The sequence below is a fragment of the Salarias fasciatus genome, chromosome 5, assembly GCF_902148845.1.
Source record: "Salarias fasciatus chromosome 5, fSalaFa1.1, whole genome shotgun sequence".
Classification (NCBI taxonomy): Eukaryota; Metazoa; Chordata; class Actinopteri; order Blenniiformes; family Blenniidae; genus Salarias; species Salarias fasciatus.
This window is the reverse complement of record NC_043749.1, coordinates 22,967,061-22,989,468: the sequence shown is the minus strand read 5'-3', so window position 1 is coordinate 22,989,468 and position 22,408 is coordinate 22,967,061. Positions and strand designations below refer to the sequence as shown.

The window sequence follows — 22,408 nt, the reverse complement described above, 5'->3', positions numbered from 1 at the left end:
CCTTTGGCACCATAAAATGGAATGGAGATGCGGCGGCTATCTGCTGCGGCTCTGGCTGTCTCGGACGACAGATGTGCCGTCGTCACACTATCTTTCATTGTGATTTGAAATCGGAGGTGCTATGTCAGACGGTGAGAGTGGCTCACAAACCGCCATTGTCAGGCAGCCTGATAGAATTTTCTGGCTGTGTCAGAAAATTTGCCATTTGCGTTTGCAGATAGTCAGCTGGCTGCCCCAGCTGGCCGATCAGGATCTATGTAGCAGTTTTATTAATGGTATCTGTTCTGCTGGCCATCTGGAGAGAGGTTCTGGGGTTGGCCCGGCACCGGCTGAAGAGATTATAGCTCTGGTTTGGACTTGGAATAACTTGAGGTTCCCTCCCAGAGAAGCTGGAGGATGTTGCAAAGGGAACAGGGATGTCTGGGTGTCTTCACGCTCCAGCTTAGCAGGAACGGTGATGGATGGTTTTAAACTGTATTAACAGCCCCGGCCTGTACACTGGAAGGTCTCCGCTGCCTGTGAATGCACCGGCTGATCAGACTCGCTCTTTCCCCTCTGGGTGTCGACACTTAAATTAAAGTGAAGATGCTTTCAAAGATAGAGCCGTGAGTGTTTTTTATTTATCGTTTAACATGCTACAAAGTGCTCTAAGCATAAAACCTCAATCAGTGTTTTCCCTTTTCCCTTTACTTTCATGAGAGCACTCCTCTGTACACTTGTGCAGAGTTCATGAAGGTACTTGGCAGAGAGGTGGTTGTTCCTCTGTGGATTCGCACGGCCCCTGCATCTCTTCATGTAAATCCAGACTGACTCTGATGTTGAGATCAGGGCTCCGCACGAGCTCCGCCATATGCTGTGCGGCTTCTCCTCCTTCCCGTGGCTGAGGTTCTCCTTCTTCACAGCTCTGGTTGGGTGTTTGAGGCTGGTTTCAGGCTGCAGGATGAAACTGGGTCAGATCAGAACACATGTTCACTTTGAATGTCACTGAAACACATTGATAAAAGCTTTAAGTGAACCTAACGTGATGTTTTTTTACTGTTTGTACTCAGATTTTTCACCGTATGTTGACCATTCTTTAAGCATTAAGACTTCATGTTTGTGTCTGCAGGTCTGTCTGGTAACCCCGTTGATCTGGAGAAGCGGCACACCGCGTTTGGAAAGAACTTCATCCCCCCAAAGAAGGCCAAGACGTTCCTGCAGCTCGTGTGGGAAGCTCTGCAGGACGTCACGCTTATTATCCTGGAAATCGCTGCAATCATCTCGCTCGGCTTATCCTTCTATCATCCACCGGGGGGCGACAGCGAAGGTTTGTTCGCCCGGATTTTAGATTTCTGTATAAATAAATACTCTTTTAACTTGAAGCTAATCATTCAATTCTTTGGCATTTTACTTCGAGACAGCAGAAATGACTCTGGAATCCCACCTAAAGCAACAAAAAGACATTAAAATAATAACATCAATATGGAGGTGCAAATTGATTCATAGTAGTTTTAAAAACACCTCAGTGTTGTTTATATTAGAGTGATCAAAATAAAATGAAACTAAAACAGTGAAGAATGTCAGAATGTTTGATCATCTCAGCCACCAACTTGTTGACCCTTCATAAACTGCTGAGGAATAATAAAGTGAGTTTAAAAACTGTCATTAAGGACCATCAGTAGATTCCAAATCAGGGTTTGAGCCATGATCTGATCTGTGTGGCAGCGCTGTGCAGCCGTGGAGTCGTCTAAGCAGCTGACTGAGGATCTGAAAATGAAGGATGCCTACAAAGCAGGCGAAGGCTATAAAAAGAAATCAAAGCACTTTCAGCTTGCAATTTCCACGGTCTGAAATGTCATTCAGTAGTGGTGTTTAGGAGGAAAGAGATCCGCGCTCAGGAGATGGAGGAAGGTTTCGCTGACACACTGGTGTGGTGCCACACTGTCTCACCGTACAGCTTCAGCTCAAGAACGGCATCAACGTCACCGAGTCACTGGGAGGAAACCTCGTCCGTCACCGAGTCACAAAATCCAGGGTCGCTTTGCAAAGATAACAATGATGCAAAAATAAAATGAACATTTTTGGGTTCACTTTCCCAACTATTAAATATTGTTTTATGAAAAATATTCTGCCTTGTTGTTGAGCCAGTGGCACAGGAAACGTTACATGGATCGAGTCGAGGAACAGTGAATAAATATCTGCAAATGCAGCAGCCAAAAGCCAAACAGCTTAATATCAGCAGGAAAATTCTTCCAGAGAAACACCAACAGAAAGTTTTAGAAGAGAAAAAAAAATCTGTTTGTGGATCTTAACTTACTGGCATGCAACAACGAAATGTGAAAATACCTCAGAGCATGAAGTGATCTTCAAATTCTTAAATCAAGAAGAGAAAGTCTCTCATCTGCTCCTGAAAGCTGTGATACTTTTAAAAAAGAGGCCTTCCTCAGCACTAAACTAATTTCACTCTCAAACTGTGGTGTGATTACCAAACTGCTCTCACCTAAAGAATGGGACTGGGATGCACGGTGCTGGATTTTCTATTTTCTCACATTCTTCAGCTCGAACGGCCACCAAGACATCGTTTGGATCCCTGCATATCTTTATTTCAGAGAAGAACACTTCTGATACTATTTCAGTAAACTTGTTTTCCGGAGGAGGACCGCCTCATTAATCCTGAATTAAGTCGTCTTTAGGTTATATTATTAAATCAGCTCAAACTTCAGCAGAAACTTCCAGATTATTAAATATGTCTCCCAGGAGCTGATGTGACTTCAGCTGTAACGGATGAGTGAGTCAGTCATTAGACTGGCACACACACGCGCGCACACACACACACACACACACACACACACACACACACACGCACACAAACTAATGTCTTACAGCAAACTACATAATTAAAACCAGATTAACTGAGGGAGATAATTAAAAGTGAAACAATACAGTAACTATTACTTGCTCTGTCAAACCAATACTGTCTCTCTAATATTTTTTATCCCTAGTCTTTGTCCCCGCTAGTGGTACAATCCAGTCGGATGTCCAAATATATCGAAGGTTATATTTCGTGTTTCTGCACAAGCGTAAAGTGCGCAGCCTCAGCGTAGAGTCAACCGTATCCGACCGTATTCTCCCGTCTTGTTAATCATCCTGCTCCACAGTGAGCTTCAGCGAATGCACAGGTGTGTTTGTGTTTTGGATTTCCACCTGTCCCTGCCTTATTTCTTTGCTTTGTTCCGCAGCATGCGGCCAGGCCGCAGGTGGCGTGGAGGACGAGGGCGAGGCTCAGGCGGGCTGGATCGAGGGCGCGGCCATCCTGTTCTCGGTCATCATCGTGGTCCTGGTGACGGCCTTCAACGACTGGTCGAAGGAGAAACAGTTCAGGGGGCTGCAGAGCCGCATCGAGCAGGAGCAAAAGTTCACCGTCATCCGCAAAGGTCAGGTCATCCAGATTCCTGTGGCTGAGATCGTGGTCGGAGACATCGCTCAGATCAAATACGGTATGAAAAGCACACACTGAACATGAGCATTAAAGGCCAAGGCATTTACATACTAAGGTCACAAAGGTGACTGAACACTCCCACCCAGTGTGCAGCTGATAGATAACTTCTCTTTTCATTTCTATAAAGTTCTCTATGGTTAAACTTGGCATGCTGATGATTGAACTGTGTTCCTTCTTGATCAATCATAGTATTTTGTAAAAAATGTCTTCATACTGAAGCTGTCGGGAGAAACAATTTAAATGCAAGAGTGGGACTGATGGGAGTAAATCCACCTGACCTTCTCTGCCTGCAGGAGACCTGCTGCCTGCCGACGGTATCCTGATCCAAGGCAACGACCTGAAGATTGATGAGAGCTCTCTGACAGGGGAATCCGACCAGGTTCGGAAATCCATGGAGAAGGACCCCATGCTGCTGTCCGGTGAGCGCCTGAGAGCAGCCACGCGTCACGAACACTCCGAGCACGTTCTCCATTCTTCTCTCTGAGATAAAAACAGGAGTAGTTATCACGAGGAAAGAGAGAGGGGAACTGTAGAAAGGCTCACCCGATGAGCATAGAGCTTCTAAATAGCTCAATAGCATACACATAGTATGACTTAATGCCACATTTCCAGTGAATATTGACTCTACTCGTTTTTGGGAGCCGGTCCTTTTTCGGGGAGTGTTTCCACTCCAAAAAAAAAAAAAACGCCCCCTCCACACCACATGAAACTGCCATGATGTTATAATCAGCGTGACTAAACCCAAACATAAATCAAAGCGGTCTATAAAGCACAGATCGGCATAGAGAAACAATGAAGGAGATCGACGGACTGGTGTTTTTTGACTCTTGGGAAGTGGCTGCTTATCTCAGCAGGAACAAATATTTTGTTCCAGAGTAAATTGGAAGCAGCGAGGAAATGCCGGGTAGGAGATTACGCCGCTGTCGTTTACTGTTGATGACGCTGTGATGATTGACTGAGCCAATCGGTGTCTGCTCTGTGTCTATGACACCTTTTAATACCGGGACGGAACGGCAAGGAAGCAGAAGTGGAAAAGCACAAAATTGCGAGTAGTCAGTGGAAACTCTGTATGTCTTGATTTTAAGCGAAGATCCGAGTTTCCATTAATACAGATAAATCTCTGTAAATGCAGGAAAACTCAAGCCCACTTGGGTGAATGACAGACTGTCTCACAAAGAAAGAACAGCACTAACCCAGGAGTGATCCTTGAGGGACTCCACGGATAATGTCAGCGTCAGTAAATCATCTGGCGGTGCAGCCAAACTTTAGAAAAGTTTTTTGTCGTGACTGTTTTCTGAAACCTTCCTCAGGGACCCACGTGATGGAGGGATCAGGCAGGATGGTGGTGTCTGCTGTCGGCCTTAACTCTCAAACCGGCATCATCTTCACTCTGCTCGGCGCCGGCGAGAACGACGAAGAGAAGAAGGTCAAGAAAAGTAAGACATGAGACAAAGCCAGCCGCTATCATCTTTAAAAAAAAAAAAAAAAAACTAATAAAATCACCACCTCTTCTTGAGGAGTGGAGGTTCATATGAGGAGAGTAAGTCTCCGAAGTGTTTGGAGGAAAGTTCGGCTAGATCGACAACTTTCACCGCGTCTGCCTCTGAATATTTCTACTCTACTGTTTGAACAGTGCAGATCGGAAATATTTGCACAATTATTTGTTTTGAGTTTTTTAATCAGCTGGTCTTGATTTGAAGTTTCTCCTGCCATACGAGCTGACTCTGTCAGTTCATCCAGTCTGGGCTGAAAACAGCAGAGCTGTTTGAAGGGTCGAAGTTTTTTTAACTTTAATCTGAGCACAAAAACGCCATCAGTGAATAAATGAGACCACAGTTGTGTTGGCAGGCTGAGATGAAATGAGTGCATCAACAGCAGGTAGCTGTCTAGCAAATCATCTACTTTTAAACTTCTATTTTTATTGTTTTACTACTGTGGAATGTGGAGTAAATTAATACTATTATTTTTGTCACATTTTTTCCAAATAAAAATGTGATTCAAACAAAAACAAAATAAATCTGAACTCTTGTTCCCAAATTTTCCTTATGGTGTCCCAACCAGCCCTCACATCTGGACCTGGCTGCTTTTTCTGTATTTCTATAAATCTGAAATTGAAAACTACAAACCTGCATTAGTGCTTTGAGGGATAAATAAGTGTTTCCTGCAATAAGCTGCAACAAAAGATTCCATTGACTATTTTTTATTTGAATCATGTGAGCTGTCTTTGCAGTGCGTACTGATTTTTGTTTTTCTGCTTCTGTTTGTTTTCAACCTCTGTTTTTTGAAAATCACATCAGAACACAACCATGAATCTGGTCATAAATGAATTTGTCATTAAGGTGCGTCAGGTGCCGCACCTTGTGTCTCATCACACATGATGAAAACGCTCAGGAGCGTCGACGACTGGTCGCACTGAGAAACATTGTGGTCTCATTTATTCCTGGTAGTTTCTGCACACTGTTGTGAGGGACCGATCTGATGAGATGCACCGCTGGTGAATATGAGAAAACTCTGAAGAGGAACCCTTCAAAAGCTTAAGTCCAGATGATCCTCGTACTACCTCAGAGCAGATCGATGTAAACCAACAGGCTTCTGCAGTCGGTCTCTATTGCTTTTGATTTGCTTGTGATCATGCTAACCCCCTTTTACTCATGTCTTTTTTTCTTGAGTTTGTTTTTGTCCAGTCATTTGTTTTCGTTTTGGGGTTTTTTTGGCCAAAGTTTTGAGTTTGTCGGGCATCCATTGTGAACTGGCCGAATGCACCAGCTCAGCGGAGAGAGACGCTCGGGGTTACCGTCCACCTCCAGGCACTGATTGGGGAAAAAAAAAAATAAGAAAAGAAGTAGAAAAACATTCCTAATGAGGAGAACCACATGACATTCCTTTCAAATTAACCTGAAACAGGAATTTTTCATACCTCTGCCTTTGTGAACGTCTTCACAGACATAATAACGTCGTCACTGTCCAAACTTTAAATCGTCAACGAAGGCTGAACTGCAGCTGATAGCTGAAAGTGTCATCCCACTTAACCTTTTCACCACAGCCAGCGCTAATCATCATCACAGCGCATTTCAGACCGATTAGAAATCTGAAGGCTTTTTTTTTTTGACAGAAGCAATGTTTCTGTTTGATCATTTATTTTTATTTGATCACATAAGATTCTTTTACCAGGGAGGATAAGAACTGATGTTAATCAGTAATCATAAGCATTGTGTATTAAAATAACTACGTTTGGTAAAGATATATCTAACAAATGGACGCACGTTAAAGCCATCGTTGTATTACAGAGCTGCATTTAAAACCAGGGCCACCGTGCTTATTTATGGAAATCTCATTTTTTTGGTAACAGCCGGCACACAACAGACTTTACTATCACACATGACTGCATCAACCTGCCAACACACACACACACACACACACACACACACACACACACACACACACACTTGGTGCTCATTTAAATAATGTGTTTCTGAGCCCCTTGCTCTAACCTTAACCATCAAAACTAAGTGTCTATTCTTAACCTAAATGTAATTCTAGCCCTGAAACCTTCTGCCACTCCTGGGGGGAAAAACAAAAAAGGTGAAATATTGTGGAGCCGAGCATCTTGGTCCCCATAAAGTCACTAATCCAAGAAGACACAAGCGGACACGCTTTTATGCACATTCACTTCAGCCGACCCTGACCGGATAAGAGCCTTCAAAGTACACACACACACACACACACACACACACACACACACACACACACACACACACACACACACACACACACACACACACACACACACACACACACACACACACACACGCGGTCAGTCTCCATCACAAACCTGCGAGCTGAATAATAAAGAGCTGTGTGCGTGAATGTGCCTTTTTTGTGTGCGTTTGTGTGTCGGTTGGCTTTAACCTTGCTCAACCTTCTTTCACAACAAAAGCAGAGAGTTTCACATTGTTGTGACATGAATTTAGCATCCTCTGTGATAAAAACACACCTGACCTGCCCCCGCCACATTCTGTTACATATTTGATCGATACATGACAGCTGACAACGATCGATACCGGGGAGAAAGCCATAAAGGTCAGAGCTGATGTGTGTGCAATGAAGGAATGAAGTCAGCGCCAGACTTACACTGAGTCACACTGTGAGCGTGAACAAGCACTTTTTTAGTATTTTAACAGCAGTTTAATGGAATGATAAAACAAATCAGCGCAGTTCAGCAATATTATTACGAGCTGTTATGAGATCAAATCAAACCAGAGGTTATTAACTTCCTGAAAGTTTTATTTTCCCTCTTTATTAGTGACTCCGCTGCCAAGTGATGAGAGGAAACTGAATAACAGTGACTTAAGAAACAATGCAGTAAAATAAAATAATTTAACAGTAAGTTTTCAGACTTGAAGTGTGCCGGTGTGTTGTGGTCTGCCGCACTACAGAGTTGACTTTGATTCAGAGATATAGCTTTGCACACTTCCCGCTTCAGTAACAGCATCTCCTAGCTATCTAAACCTACAGCAGATGATCTCCTGTCCATCTCAACCCATAGCATTATCTAAGAACAGCAGCAATATAAAAGATCAACTAAGATAACTCTCCAGCCATTTAAAACTGTAGGAACTTTACGAATACATCTTTAGCAGCTTCACTATAAACCTGCAGCTTCAGTGAGAAGATCTCCATTGTATTGGTCTTTTAGCTTTTTGTGGCCTTGGGTTCTCCACAGAGGGAAGTTTTGTGTCTCTCTCCTCTGATTTGTCCATTCCTGCCCACGGCGCACACACGACACACACACACCTGTGGGTTTCTATCAGTTTGAACTTTGTGTTCGCCCTCAGTTTGATTTGATCTTATTTTTCCTTTGAGCCATCTTATCAGCATTCCGCCCTCTCTCTCTGTCCGAACAGGTAAAAAACAAGGACCCCCCGAAAATCGCAACAAAGGTAACCCCTCCATTCATCCATCTGTCCCTCTGTCCCTCCATCCTCCCTGTTGCTCACCTCCTCCTCACCCTCCACCCAGTGGCAGGAGGGGGTTGTCCAGTCCATCCCTCTCTCTCTTCCTCTCTCTATCTCTCTCTCTTTCTGCTCTATAAAGGGGGAAGTTCTCTCGCCTTGCTTTACCTGTCAAAGGGTGCAACTCTCAACCTTTAGGTCTCAAACAGACAATCCCAGCGTCCACAGGGCCACTGTGGCAGAAAACCTTTGCTACAAATCTGATGGCGCGATCAGACTTTTTTCTTTGCAGGGCGACAAAGAGATTTTTTTTTTTTTTTTTTAAAGAGATAATCCTCACTCAAGAAATGAATCCATTTAACATTTATCAGAAATTGAAGATGAGCTGAGATTATTTTTGTGTGCGTTCGCCGTTATGCACAGTGGGACAAAATAGATTTTAATTTGTTACTCAGCTGATGTGATCCTTTGCTGCTCACAGCGGAGGACTTTAAAACCTTCATTTCATCTCATTAAAAATACATTTTGACTGTCCATCACTCGGTTTTTAAGAGAATCGTCTGAGGGAGCTTAGAGTGAATATGATAACTTGGCTCATTTTTATTTTAAAAAGTTTGAATGTTCAATAATAATCACTCAAGTTTTTGTTTGGAAGTAAAGATGCCATAAGGTCATTTCACTTGTTTTTCCAAATGTGAACAGACATTTCTTGGTTCGCTGAGACTTTTGTCACTAATGTGGTGTGACGCTGTTAATGATACTAAAATGCTGCTGTTTTGTTTTGGTTTTTTTTGTTTTTTGTTTTTTTTCTGCTGTGATGTGTTGGTAACTAATTACAATTATCAAATTAGCAGTGTAGTTTAAAATACTTCAGTGAGCTTGTTACTTTTATCACACTAGAAAACTGCAGTCTTCAGTTTGTATCCTTCCTGCTCACTGAGCATCTCTTTGCTTTAGCTGTTTTAGTGTTATTGCTGCTCTCTGCTACGTCAGCCAGCTGAATGGTGACGATCAGGTTAACTAACTAAATCCATCACAGGTTTGTTGCCTGTCTGCTAATAATAATACTGTATGATACACAGATGTTAGGGTATCAATACATACTGAAACAAATTTATTTTATTGGTGGGTGTCTTATTATTGTGTTGAAAATGTGCCTTTTTCACTCAGAACTGGGCTGTAGGTTCACCAGGCTTCATGTTAACTTACCAGTTTGACCTCTGAGGCGTCTTATGATGGACCTGATGACGCCAAAATCAGCCAGCCTTTCATGTGACCCAACACGTGTCCAGCTTCCTCTGCAAGCTGTCCATACACACACACACACACACACACACACACACACACACACACACACACGCAAACAGAGCGCTACCCTCTCTCTGACATCCCACGGTTATAGCATCTGGTGCACACAGAATGTTTATTGATGTACACACACAGAAATACATAGCTCCACACACTCTCCACACACTCCTGCACACAGAAATTCCTCCTCGGAGCGACAGCCGCAGACGACCTCTACTAACAACTAAAACATCACCAATGCCTTCCTTGACTCTCTTACTTATATTAACTGCAGCTTCAGCTTTTCAGAATCTTTTAGCTGAGTTTTGTTTGATCTTCACTGAACAGTCGTTTGCAGCTCACTTCAAGCTGCTTTAAGATGTGTCAGAGATCCATATCTGGAAGCTCACAATCCACTTATTTAGCCATTTGCAACATTAAATAGTTCCAGTTATGTTTTTACTTTGGGATGGACCATCGCTCTGCGTTAGAGTGCAGATTGAGACAGAGACGTGGGGAATATCAGGTCATGACTGTCAAAGCCTCCCAGAGCAAAGGGAGCATCATCTGAAGCATGGACATGTTAGGCTCTGTGCTTACCAGCACATATAACATGAGTTACAGTTGTTAAATGTAAATTCACATTAACTGTATGTTCATTCTTCAAATAATGATATAAGAAGCTGAAAAACAGTAAGAACAAAAAGCAGCAAGGAGATGGAGAAAAAAACTGAAATGCAAGTCTGTGTATAAAAAAAGAAGAGGTGAAATGAACTTAATCAGTCAACAGGTTGAAATGGAAAAACATCCTGAGTTTTTTTTATTGACAGCAGTTAAAAACTTGAGACTTAATCTTGCTGCTCCCAGTTGATCTTTTTACAAACATTTTCCGTTTTTTTCTGGATTAACGTCATAATAAAAATCTAAGAAAAACCTGTCAGCGATAGATCTGCTACAAAACATCTATGCATATACTTTAACTGTAGCATTAGTTGAAATAGTGACAGTCAGGTTTTAGGCCGCTCTTTAACTCGCTCATTACATCCTGATGGATGCGACTTTCTGTGGCGAAAACCAAACAGACCCACACAGTGCCGTGACGACTCCCGGCTGAATTTAGGCTGTTGGTGTGTGTGGGAGTTGCACCCTTGCAGTATTAGTGGGCTGTGGGCTTGTCGTCTGTTCCGTTTGTGTATCCTCAGTTCCTTTTTTTCGCCTTTTACTCCTCTCATTTCTCTCACCGTTGCCTCCTTGCAGGGTGTTGCTCAGGACTTCATGTTGTCTTGTAATCACTGTTTGACTCTCTCCCTCCTCTCTGTCACTCTGTCTTGCTGAAGTCTCCTGCAGCCTCCACAGCTCTGCAGCCTCCACTACCTCCTCCTGTCTCTCTCTGTCGTGGTTTTGCATCGCTGTTGTTTTGGGGTTTTTTTCCCCCATTTTTTTGGGGGGTGATCCTTTGAGTTCATTTTCTGTTTGTTGACTTGCTTTGTTTTTTTTTTTTGTTTATTGTTTTTTACACCCCCCCCCCCCCTTCCCTCTGCCCGCCGTGCGTTCTCCCATGGTTCAGTGCTGCGCCTGTTTACAGTTCTGTGGTTGGTCAGTGGGTCTCAGTCCTGTTCATGTGAAGCTGTGTGGGTTAGTTCTATGTTGTGGCTTGTCTCCAGAGTGGACCACGTGCATAAAGCTGTGCAGCTTCCTGGTTTGACGCCAACTCATCCCCACATGCAGAATGCCGAATGTCATGTTGGGGCCATGATGTTGAGAACCGACTCTTTTCCTCATGGTAAATTTCTGTGTGGGGAGTTTCTCATTATCAGTCTGATGAAACTCTGAGCGAGGCGGTCGCTCCGACAGCGAAGGGGATTAAAGTGGCCGGAAAAAAACTCATTACTACACGTTAAAGATAGACTTCCCGCTTTTTTCTGTAACATCCACAAATCTTTGAAGTTCCCTGAGCTCTCTGTGGATGTTTTCTTCAGTAATATCTAAAGTTTTTTTTTTTCTTTTTCCTTCAGCCTCATGCAAGAACTTTTCTATTTTCTAGCCTTAACTGCATGTTTGTTGCTCAGTTTTGTGTGTGTGGCAAGGCAAGTTTTCCTTTCATCTAAAAGGTCATTTGTAGGGATAAAGATGACGACTTCTACCTGCCTCTTTTCAGATCTTTCATTTTGTCTGATATGTTGATTTATTTTGTGTTTTTTTTTTTTTGTTCAACTGTATGCAACGCATTCAATCAAATTAACAAACAAATTAAAAAGTAAATAAAATGATTATGAAAATGACAAAAAAAGAGAAGTTATCCATGGCATGTGAAGATACGAAAATACTCACCAATTACTCACCCAGCAGTCTAAACATATAGCAGTCCAACTACAATCTCCCATTCGTCTAAACATATCTCAGATTTGAGATTTTCAAACAGTCCAAACATAAAGCAGCCTAACTGAGACAACCTCCAAACAGTCTGGACCTACAGCAGATTAACGGCGGGATAGACTATACTTTAAGTCTCGTCCAAAAGCGAGAATTTAAGGATAATCTGAAAAGTACAGGCCTATGTTTACCTCTTGTGAGAATGGTCTCCACAAGAAAAACACTTTACTGAGGTTCTACCCAAAATGTTACTACATCTAATCTAAATAAACTTAACTGACAGTCAGGCAACACAGTTTTTCTTCTAATTGTCGAGTTAAGTTGATGCAAAATGGGTTTGCTGCAAGCTCCAAAAAATAAATTCCTACTGTTTGTGCAGAACTTCCTGAAGCACTCAGTGTTTCTAAGATGGTGTCATGATACTGAAGGCCTTTTATATCTCAGGCGGCTCATGTTTCATCCCCTGTAGTTAAAGGCAGACTCGTTGAACTGAGGTCTGAGCACAGCCAGCTTTTAATCGCTAAAAAACTTTAAAATCGGTTCTTGCTTGAGGTCCTGTCATTTTTAAGTTGCTATGTTTTGCCCAGATTCAACCTTAGTTGACATCTTTACTGGCCAAAACAGACACGTTAGTGCCAATAATGTCACATTATTTTTTATTTATTTATTTATTTTATATATATTTTTAGGTATAAACAGCATTGGTCTTCTACCACTTGGAATTTAGCCAGAGTTTTTGCATGTCATCCAGGAATCAAACCCGCTTTATGTTCATGGTCTGTTGGTATTGTTGGTTCCAGATGTGATGTTGATATTGTATTGAGTATTGACTCCGTCGGGGGTTCAAACAGAAATATAATACAGTCAGCCAGACAATGGATGATGTTTTAAGTGCCTGTGCAGTAATGCTCTGCAGCTCACCTCAACATTTTCCAGGATTTAACACGAATGAGTGAGTGAGGAATCGATGGAATTCGGTCGTCATCGTTGTCATTTGTTCACGAGGCCAAACGGCACATCAGACACTCCCAGTGTGTCGGATTAGTGTAGATCTGCCGCGCTTCCATTCATCACCTGCTCGCATTGCTTTGGTATGGAAATATGACAAACAGTGGATGGAGCTGAGCACAGCCGAATTCACTGTAAGCGCAGATCAAACAGATCAGAAAGCTTCATGTACAGTATTACAGTCCAAACAGGATCACAGCTGATGAAGTGAAATGCAAATGCACAGTTTGTTTATGCAAATGAGGAGCAGGACGCCATACTAGAAGCCATGTCAGACTCCAGAACTCAGCCTCCATCTAAACCGTGAAGCTCTGATGTGGAACAAACTGTGTGTGCGTGCGAGTAATATATGCGCGTGTGTGTGTGTGTGTGTGCGTGTGTGATTGACAGCCCCACGTGAAATCCTCTCTGTTGTTTCTGCTGTTCTCTGTTCTGTCTGCTGCTCTTCATTATGAACTGCTGCTCCCAGCTCGTCTGTGACTCTCTGAAAGCTACCTGGACCTTTTTTTTTTTTTTTTTTTTTTCCTTTCCATGAATGTTCTGTGATCAGAAAGTGATGAGACGCTGCTCTCTGCATTTAGCCAAAGGGCCGTCATGTAATGGTTAAGAGTCGGAGGTCTTGTCTGACCTCTGAGAAAACTCGTCCGGTCGTTTTCAGATTCCTGGTCTGACTGAATCTGTAACATTTTCTCTGCCTTTCTTCCTTTATCCCCCAAACCACTCCTGAACCCCACTCCCCTCCCGCTTGTTTTTTTGTGGTTTATTATTATACATCGATTTAATCCATTCACCTTTTCCCTCATCCGCTGCTCCCAATTCCGACCTGAAACTCCCCTTCTTTCCATCTTCATTCCTGATCCGCAATCATCTCCTTCATCATCTCATCACTGTCGATCCTCATCTTCACCGCCTCTTCCTCTCGAACTCTTCTACACATTCCTCTATGCTCTCCTTGCTTCCTTCCTTCCTACTCACTCATTGATCCCTTCAAACCTGCCTCCTCCTCCTCCCCCTCCTCCTCCTCCTCCTCCTCCTTATGTTTCCCAACCCTCTCCCGTAACCAGCCAAGACTCAGGATGGCATTGCCCTGGAGATTCAGCCACTGAAGAGCGACGAGGCCGCCGAGTCCGAGGAGAAGGAAGAGAAGGAGGAGGCCAAACCGGTGAAGAAGGTCAATGTCACCAAGAAGGAGAAGTCTGTGCTGCAGGGAAAACTGACCAGGTTGGCCGTGCAGATCGGGAAAGCTGGTGAGGAAAACACACGCTGAGCAGTAACCTGACAAACGAACGCATATCTTAATCTGACCTTAACTTTATTCTCTCCTCAAAACATGGTTTAAAATGGTCTTTATTGGGAATTCGAACTTAAAACCCCCAAGAATAAGTGCTTTCAAACTCAGTTGAACCGTCATGGGGTGAGGATGCTCCCCTCTAAACCAATGTTTCGCTGCTTTTTGAATTCTCTCTGACCTGCTGCACAAAAATATTCCACTTTGGGTTGTCGAGTTGTGAGTTAAGGATCAACTCCAAAGTTATCTGAACCCAGGAGACTGAAGGACAGCTGGCGTGATTCAACATGCCTACCAGTTATCGCAGGGTACATTTATTTTTTCATGCCCTCACTGAGCTGAAGTAACAGCTTCAGTTTCACAATCTGAATATTTTATTTCTCAACTCCACTGTAAATCCCAGTGATCATGGAAGCCAAGATATCAGACTCTACATTTGACGCTTTTAAGCAAAAATAAATAAAGAAATGCTGCAGCACTTCCTCCAACAGAACCTCCCCAAATAAAAGTCTTAAAGCACTGCTTTTCTGTCGCTTTCCCTCAAATCTCAAATTGAGTTGAAACTGATCTACTTAGTCTGGATGAAGAAAACATTTGCAGTCATACGACGGCGCTCCTTCAATGGTGCTTGGAGTGATCCGGCAGCCAGCGGACGCAGTGGCTGAGGGTCAAAACGCACTCCGTTTTATTGGATGGGTGTTTTATTGGGGACATTATTCATCCCGGAATTGAAGGTATTTTCTGTGTCATTTCAATTGACCTTAATACACCGAGGGGCTTTCAGGACAAAGTGGAAGGGTGGAGGAAGGGAGGGAGAGGATGGAGGGCAGACCTGCCTCGCTCATAAAACTGCCCCTCATTACTGTACAGAAATAGTATTTGGGCCACGACGCTTTGACTCCAAGTGAGAAGAGAAATCAAGTTTAAAAAAAAAAAAAAAAAAAAAAAAACCAAAAAGAAACTAGGGAAGGTCAATTAGACACAACAACCAGGAGCTTTTCTCCTCCAGCTTTCCTCAGGATATGAATTAGCTTACCGGAAGAACCACTTTGTTGAAAAATGTAATTTTTCAGCTATTAAAACATTGTTTTGAATCAACGCTGCTGGTTCAGTAATATTGCATTTTTGGCTGCAACTGTTGTTCTTCTGAGTGTTTTATTATCTGGGTGTGTTCAAATGTTGACAGCAAGCCATCAGATTGTCAAGTGGGAAAACATCCAAGAACATTAGAAACTTTTTTATATCGTCTGCAACCAAAACAGTGAAAGAGAGAACCAGTGGGAGTGCCGTCCCACAGAGACCTGATCCGGAGTCCAAATCACTTCACTGTGTGTTTGAGTGCGCTCGGTCACACACACAAGGACTGTGTGTCTGCATGTGTGACCGTGAATGAAAAACAGGAGCTGGCTGGCTGGTCACCGCTTTACAGAAGAATTTGACCTTCATCCATCAATCAAACTTTGCGGGTGCCGTTCGATACGAGTTTGTCCGATGCAAAACTAGCTTCGCAGGTGGTCGAACAAATGAGAGCAATAACGAAACAACTCAAGCAATTATACTGTGGATGAAACTGAATGAAATGCATTGTTAACAGCGGGTAATGCAATCAAGAAAAAAAATCAAATTTAGAGTGATGAAAAATTACATGCATTGGCAAACATGAATCACTCATGTAACATTCATGGATGGTTTATTCATATAAAGTCATGTTGGTTTGTACTAAAATGTGCAAACCTGTAAAGTTTGATTTTTAGGGACCGAGCCCCGGAGGGCAAGGTGGCCGCAGGCCACCTTGCCCGTAGGGCAAGGTCTCTATTGTATTTCGTTCGTTTATTGTCGTCGTTCTCCTATATTATTATTATTATACTAACGCCCAAAGAAACGCAAATTTGACCCCCTAAACATGCACGAAAACTCACCAAATTTGGCACGCACATGGCCGCAGGCCACCTTGCCCGTAGGGCAAGGTCTCTATTGTATTTCGTTCGTTTATTGTCGTCGTTCTCCTATATTATTATTATTATACTAACGCCCAAAGAAACGCAAATTTGACCCCCTAAACATGCACGAAAACTCACCAAATTTGGCACGCACATCGTGAACGGCGAAAAATTTTATTAAATACAAAAATAAAAACTATCAGCTCTCTAGCGCCACCTATATCCCCAAAAACGTCTAAAACAGTTGCTGCGACCTGCAGGAATGTCGTAGAGAGATCAAACCAACACTCACGCGTTCATCTCATCATGATCTACATTTCACGCGCTGACACCCCTGACCTAAATCCAACAGGAAGTCCACTATTTCCCTTTCAAAGTAAAATTTTGATCAAAATCACTCCTCACGAAAAAATTATCTCCTCCGAGACCGTTTGTCGTACAGACATAAGAGTCACGCGGCGTGAAAGAGGAGAAATTTCTCTACAAAAGTTGTGAACAACTTTGTCAAAAGTCTAACGGTGTGCATTTTATTAGCGTTCAAAGTTGGAAGTCTGAAATCCTGCCTCTCTCCGGCCCTCATCCGTTATAATGGGGAAAAAAGGAAAAAAGTCGCCTTTTTTCAGCACCTCGAACAAGTGGCGACTACGGCTAAACCGTGACTCCTATCAACAAACCGAGCACACGTAAAGTTCCAGCAGGTTCTCCTGAACAAGATGATGTAACATAAGTGGGGAAATATGATGATATATGCATGTTGACACAGGTAAGAATTGGGGTGCGCTTTGCATTTTTTTTGCTCTCAGTTATAATGGAGCCAGATGGGGAAAAATCTTGCGCTTCTCACAAACTGAGGCCTCTACGGTCCAAACTAAAAGTCTGACTGCTCTGAAAGCCTCACCAACTGAAAGACAACAAATTTTCCTATCAAACGTGATATTTTTTGTTCAGTTATGCCAAACAGCAAAGGAACAAGGAGCAGTTGTTTCCCCAAAAAAGACTTTTATTTTCTCCTCTCTCCACTCTAACTCACATTACCATATATGGGCATGCATTGCAGTTACACAGCTGACAGCAGCTGTCAATCAAACTCTGCCACTGATTGCCTTCATTCAGTGACTCTCAAAAGCAGATGGGAGAAGCTAACAAGTCCATGTAAGTGGATGGAACATGCTAACAACTCCATGTTAGTGGATGACTGATGCCACCAGCTCCATGTTAATGGATGGAACATGCTAAGAACTCCATGTTAGTGAATGGGAGATGCTAACTACTCCATGTTAGTGGATGGGAGATGCTAGCTACTCCATGTTAGTGGATGGGAGATGCTAACTACTCCATGTTAGTGGATGGGAGATGCTAACTACTCCATATTAGTGGATGGGACATGCTAACTACTCCATGTTAGTGGATGGGAGATGCTAGCTACTCCATGTTAGTGGATGGGAGATGCTAACAGCTCCATGTTAGTGGATGGGAGATGCTAACAGCTCCATGTTAGTGGATGGGACATGCTAACAACTCCATCTTAGTGGATGACAGATGCTAACTACTCCATGTTAGTGGATGGGAGATGCGAATAACTCAATGTTAGTGGATGGGAGATGCTAACAGCTCCATGATAGTGGGTGGTAGATGCTAACAGCTACATGTTAGTGGATGGGAGATGCTAACTACTCCATGTTAGTGGATGGGACATGCTAACTACTCCATGTTAGTGGATGGGAGATGCTAACTACTCCATGTTAGTGGATGGGAGATGCTAACTACTCCATGTTAGTGGATGGGAGATGCTAACTACTCCATGTTAGTGGATGGGAGACGCTAACTACTCCATGTTAGTGGATGGGAGATGCTAACTACTCCATGTTAGTGGATGGGAGATGCTAACAACTCTGTGTTAATGGAAGACAGATTCTACAAGCTTTATGTTAGTCGGTGGACGTCTCAGTCGCTGGCCAGCGTGGAGGCTCGGTCCCGACCAATGCCGCTTGCGGCTTTAATTTTTATTTATTTTTTTTTTGCAAACCTAAATACCCTCAGAAATGTCTGTTTGTATGAAACGTCCTGACGTTGACTGTATTGCGATGTGGCGTCGACCAGGTCTGATCATGTCGGCGGTGACCGTCATCATCCTCATCCTCTACTTCGTGATTGACACCTTCGGGATTCAGGGCCGGACCTGGGTGGCCGAGTGCACCCCCATCTACATTCAGTATTTTGTCAAGTTCTTCATCATCGGCGTGACGGTGCTGGTGGTGGCCGTTCCTGAGGGGCTGCCACTTGCTGTCACCATCTCCTTGGCCTACTCTGTCAAAGTAAGCATGAGAAAGAAAGGGGGGAAAAATCCACTTGTGGACATGTGGAGGTTTTTAAAAATGCAGCTTCTCTTTGTGGTGCGCAGAAAATGATGAAAGACAACAACCTGGTGCGTCACCTGGATGCCTGCGAGACGATGGGCAACGCCACCGCCATCTGTTCTGACAAGACTGGAACCCTAACCATGAACCGCATGACGGTGGTCCAGGCGTACATCGGCGATACGCACCACAAGACCGTCCCCGAACCCGACGCCATCAAACCAGAAACTCTGGAAATCATGGTCAACAGCATCTCCATCAACTCGGCGTACACCACCAAAATCCTGGTGAGCACAATGAGGCGCTTTTGGAAGTTCTGCCCACTCGGAAATAAACATTGATCTTCTTTCAGTTTTCTTCGTAAATCTGTTCAGACGGATTTTTTGAGGAAAACTATTTTTTAACAACACAAGGTTGGTGCGTTTACTTTTTTCGCTGATGCAAGTATTTTGTAAAAAAAAAAGTTTGGTGTCTGGAGTGGAGAGCGTGTATCTAACACAATGCACATCAGATCCATGAAAAATACATTTTTCTCCAAACTCTACCTGCGCATTGTTAATGCAGCTATATCAGAAACATGAGACCAGCAGACCTGCTGGACACACTCCAATTCACTCTGCTCTGCAGAAAAAGTGGAATAATAAGAACATTTCCATTTTATCTAAAAGTAAGGTTGTTTATCTTCTGCTCTCAGCAGATGGGGATATTTTAGGTATCTGGAACTAGATTTTAAATTTCACATCGTGTCTACGCTGCAACTGCACTTCTCCATCGGGACGCACTCATCCACCGTATTGAGTGGAGGCAGAAACTACTCAGATAACATGAGTCGAGCTTCACACATTCAGCGGTAGATAACAGAATCGACTCTGCTGCGTGTAAACTCGTTGGTTAGAAAATATCTCTGATATGTGTCGTGGGCCGTCGTGTGTCAGATGCTATATTGAACGGAAAAGGATTGTGTTGGTTGTCAGAAATTCACAGCCGTCATCCGTTGTGGTTTATTCAACCAAGTCCAACACATGGAGCTCTGCAGAAGTCACCCTGCTGGTGCTGATAGGCTCCGATGACGTGAAGGTTTAAACCAGATGTCGCATCACATCCACGCTTTCCGTCTGTTCTCAGCCTCCGGAGAAAGAGGGCGGCCTCCCCCGCCACGTGGGCAATAAGACCGAGTGTGCCCTGCTGGGCCTGGTGCTGGAGCTGAAGAGGGACTACCAGCCAATCAGAGACGAGATCCCCGAAGAGAAGCTGTACAAAGTTTACACTTTCAATTCCTCCCGCAAGTCAATGAGCACGGTGCTCAAGAACGCCGACGGAGGTTTCCGCATGTACAGCAAGGGAGCGTCGGAGATCGTCTTGAGGAAGTAAGAGAATGCGTAGCGTGAAAAGGCCCGTTGGCTTCCTGTCTGTCGATTCCTCACGCCCTTCCCTCCCTCCCTCCTCCAGATGCTCTCGTATCCTGGACGCTCAGGGCCAGCCCCGCGTCTTCAAGCCCAAGGACCGCGACGAGATGGTGCGTAAGGTGATCGAGCCGATGGCGTGCGACGGGCTGAGGACCATCTGCGTGGCCTACAGGGATTTTCCCGCCGAGGCCGGAGAGCCGGACTGGGACAGCGAGAACGACATCCTCAACGAGCTCACCTGCATCGCCGTGGTCGGCATCGAGGACCCCGTCAGACCCGAGGTGAGGGCGTGTGTGTTTGTTAGTGTGTGGGACGTTTTAGCTGTTGCTGTGTTGACCAATAACGACCTCCAAATAGGCAAAAGCTTCTTCGCAATCACAGATTCACCACATAACTCTGAAATGGCGTTAAATTCTAATAATAATGAAAACAGATAACGGCAGTTAAGAAAAGGCTTTAATTAAAAATACTGAATAACTTCTAACAGTTTTCATTTCAGCTTCTTTTAGTTCAGCAGCATTAAGTAAAAACCTCATTAACAAAAATCCCTCTTTTGATCTAAAGTACGAGGAATATATTGACGAGGCAGAGGACTGAAGAAGAAAGTAACTTGAACACAGCTTATTTGTAATTATTTCTGCAGATATCCCAGTTTCAGTTTGATAATGAGCGGTGGTAATGATTCTGCCAAACACTTGAAGGTGCCATGTCACACTCGCTGACAGCGAATCCAGCTCTGGGTGAGCGCCTGCTGTTCCCACGCCTGCCGTCGGTTTCAATCCGCTGCCTCCACAGCCTCTCACTCCGTTTAGTGTTTCAACCACATGAACAGTAGAAACGCAATAATGCTGCCCACCTTCTGAAGGTCCCTCCCCAAAGACATTCACTGTGCCGAGGCCCGTCTTTCAAATGAGAAGTGACTGAAATAGCCGTGGCGAACAGCTCCGGCAGCCTGCAGCTTCGGCTACCTGCAGCATATTTGTTCACTTTGTGTCGGAATAAAAAGTGTTGAAACTTCAAGTTGTCAGTTGATCTGCTCAAGGTGCGTTTAGACAAATGAGTCTTGAAGGAAGAAATAAAGGACACGAAGGTTCAGTGAGCTGAAATCTGTGTGAAGATGAAGTGAGCTGACAGGCAGCCCTCCATCCTATTCTGGTGTGTGTGTGTGTGCGTGCGTGCGTGCGTGTGTGTGTTATGAGGAGCTAAACGAACATTTCACTGCATTTAGACTGAAGTCAGTCCCGGCCGTGTGCGCAGGCGTCCAGATGCTTGGTGCTGTGAAACCCAGTAGAGGAAAGCATCAGCGCTGCTGCCTGCTGCTTTAATGTCAGAGCACAAAGATCACTGGCAGGATGGGAATGAGTGGGGAGCAGCAGGAGTCGATCAGCAGCTCAATATTTATCTGCACAACCTCTGATGGACACAAGGCTGCTTAGAATATTTAAAGTTATTATCTCAGTTTATTGTATTTAGCAACAAGTGGTACAAGAAGTACAGCTGAGTACGCGGGTTACACCCAGAGAGAAGTTTGTGAAAACTTCTGTACTGATACTAAAAGAGAAGAGTGCACCCGACTCCCTGAGGCCCATCCCACACATGCATAATGTTCCAAATATTTATGGTTCCAATCAAGAAGCAAATAAACTGGCTTTTTACAATCAAAAGATTCATCTCCAGCACTAAATATTACTTTATTTACTTTTCGTCCTTTGTTTAGTTAGAAATCCCTCTGCTTATCGGCTGGAAATTAATGATTCGTTCCACAACTTAAAGGGCAAAACACACTGTAAGACACCCATCATCCTGTCACGATGCGCCTCTCATCGATTTCCAGAAGCAGCGCATGTCATCTGCTCGGTAAAGCAGCACAAACCGGCGATTCTCAAAGATCAGACGTCTCCTCTGTCTGTGTTCTGCCTGAGTCACTTTAGAATGAGAGCAGCGCACCATGTGACACACCTGCCAGACCGAGCTGAGGGCTAAAGCGGGTCCAATGCAAAATGTCAGCATCCTTATCATCCATGTTTTTGTTTTTCATTTTTTTTAAAAGGTCATGATGAAAAAAAAAATGGAAAGAAAATAAATCAATGTGCTTCTTTCGTCTGAAGTCCCACGTTCAGTGATTCAACATGTGTAGAAACTAAACACTGACATGCCTGCTGTGCTTGTTTAGCTTCATCTCTTGGCCCCCAAGCACAGACTCTTCTCACCATACATCCACCTGCACTTTTTGAGAGGTCAAACTGCCATGAATTGATTCATTTTAGTCATGCGATTATAGGTACATTTCTATTTTATTTATTCATTTCATTGCTTACA

At 43.7% G+C, this 22,408-nt stretch overlaps 1 protein-coding gene across 6 annotated transcripts in view; it reads left to right on the top strand.

Moving 5' to 3' along the window:
• The window catches only part of LOC115387998 (plasma membrane calcium-transporting ATPase 1-like), a 99,213-nt gene that overhangs the window by 52,600 nt on the left and 24,205 nt on the right, over window positions 1-22,408 (top strand). For 4 of the 6 annotated variants that reach the window (XM_030090915.1, XM_030090910.1, XM_030090911.1 and 1 more), the window contains 10 exons: window positions 1,109-1,306; window positions 3,219-3,476; window positions 3,772-3,897; window positions 4,789-4,914; window positions 8,383-8,418; window positions 14,163-14,345; window positions 18,427-18,641; window positions 18,728-18,970; window positions 19,809-20,050; window positions 20,133-20,370. In XM_030090915.1, the coding sequence (XP_029946775.1) occupies window positions 1,109-1,306; window positions 3,219-3,476; window positions 3,772-3,897; window positions 4,789-4,914; window positions 8,383-8,418; window positions 14,163-14,345; window positions 18,427-18,641; window positions 18,728-18,970; window positions 19,809-20,050; window positions 20,133-20,370 (1,865 nt within the window). The remainder of the gene's footprint in view (window positions 1-1,108; window positions 1,307-3,218; window positions 3,477-3,771; window positions 3,898-4,788; window positions 4,915-8,382; window positions 8,419-14,162; window positions 14,346-18,426; window positions 18,642-18,727; window positions 18,971-19,808; window positions 20,051-20,132; window positions 20,371-22,408) is intronic. The other 2 variants (XM_030090913.1, XM_030090914.1) reach the window with 1 other exon arrangement.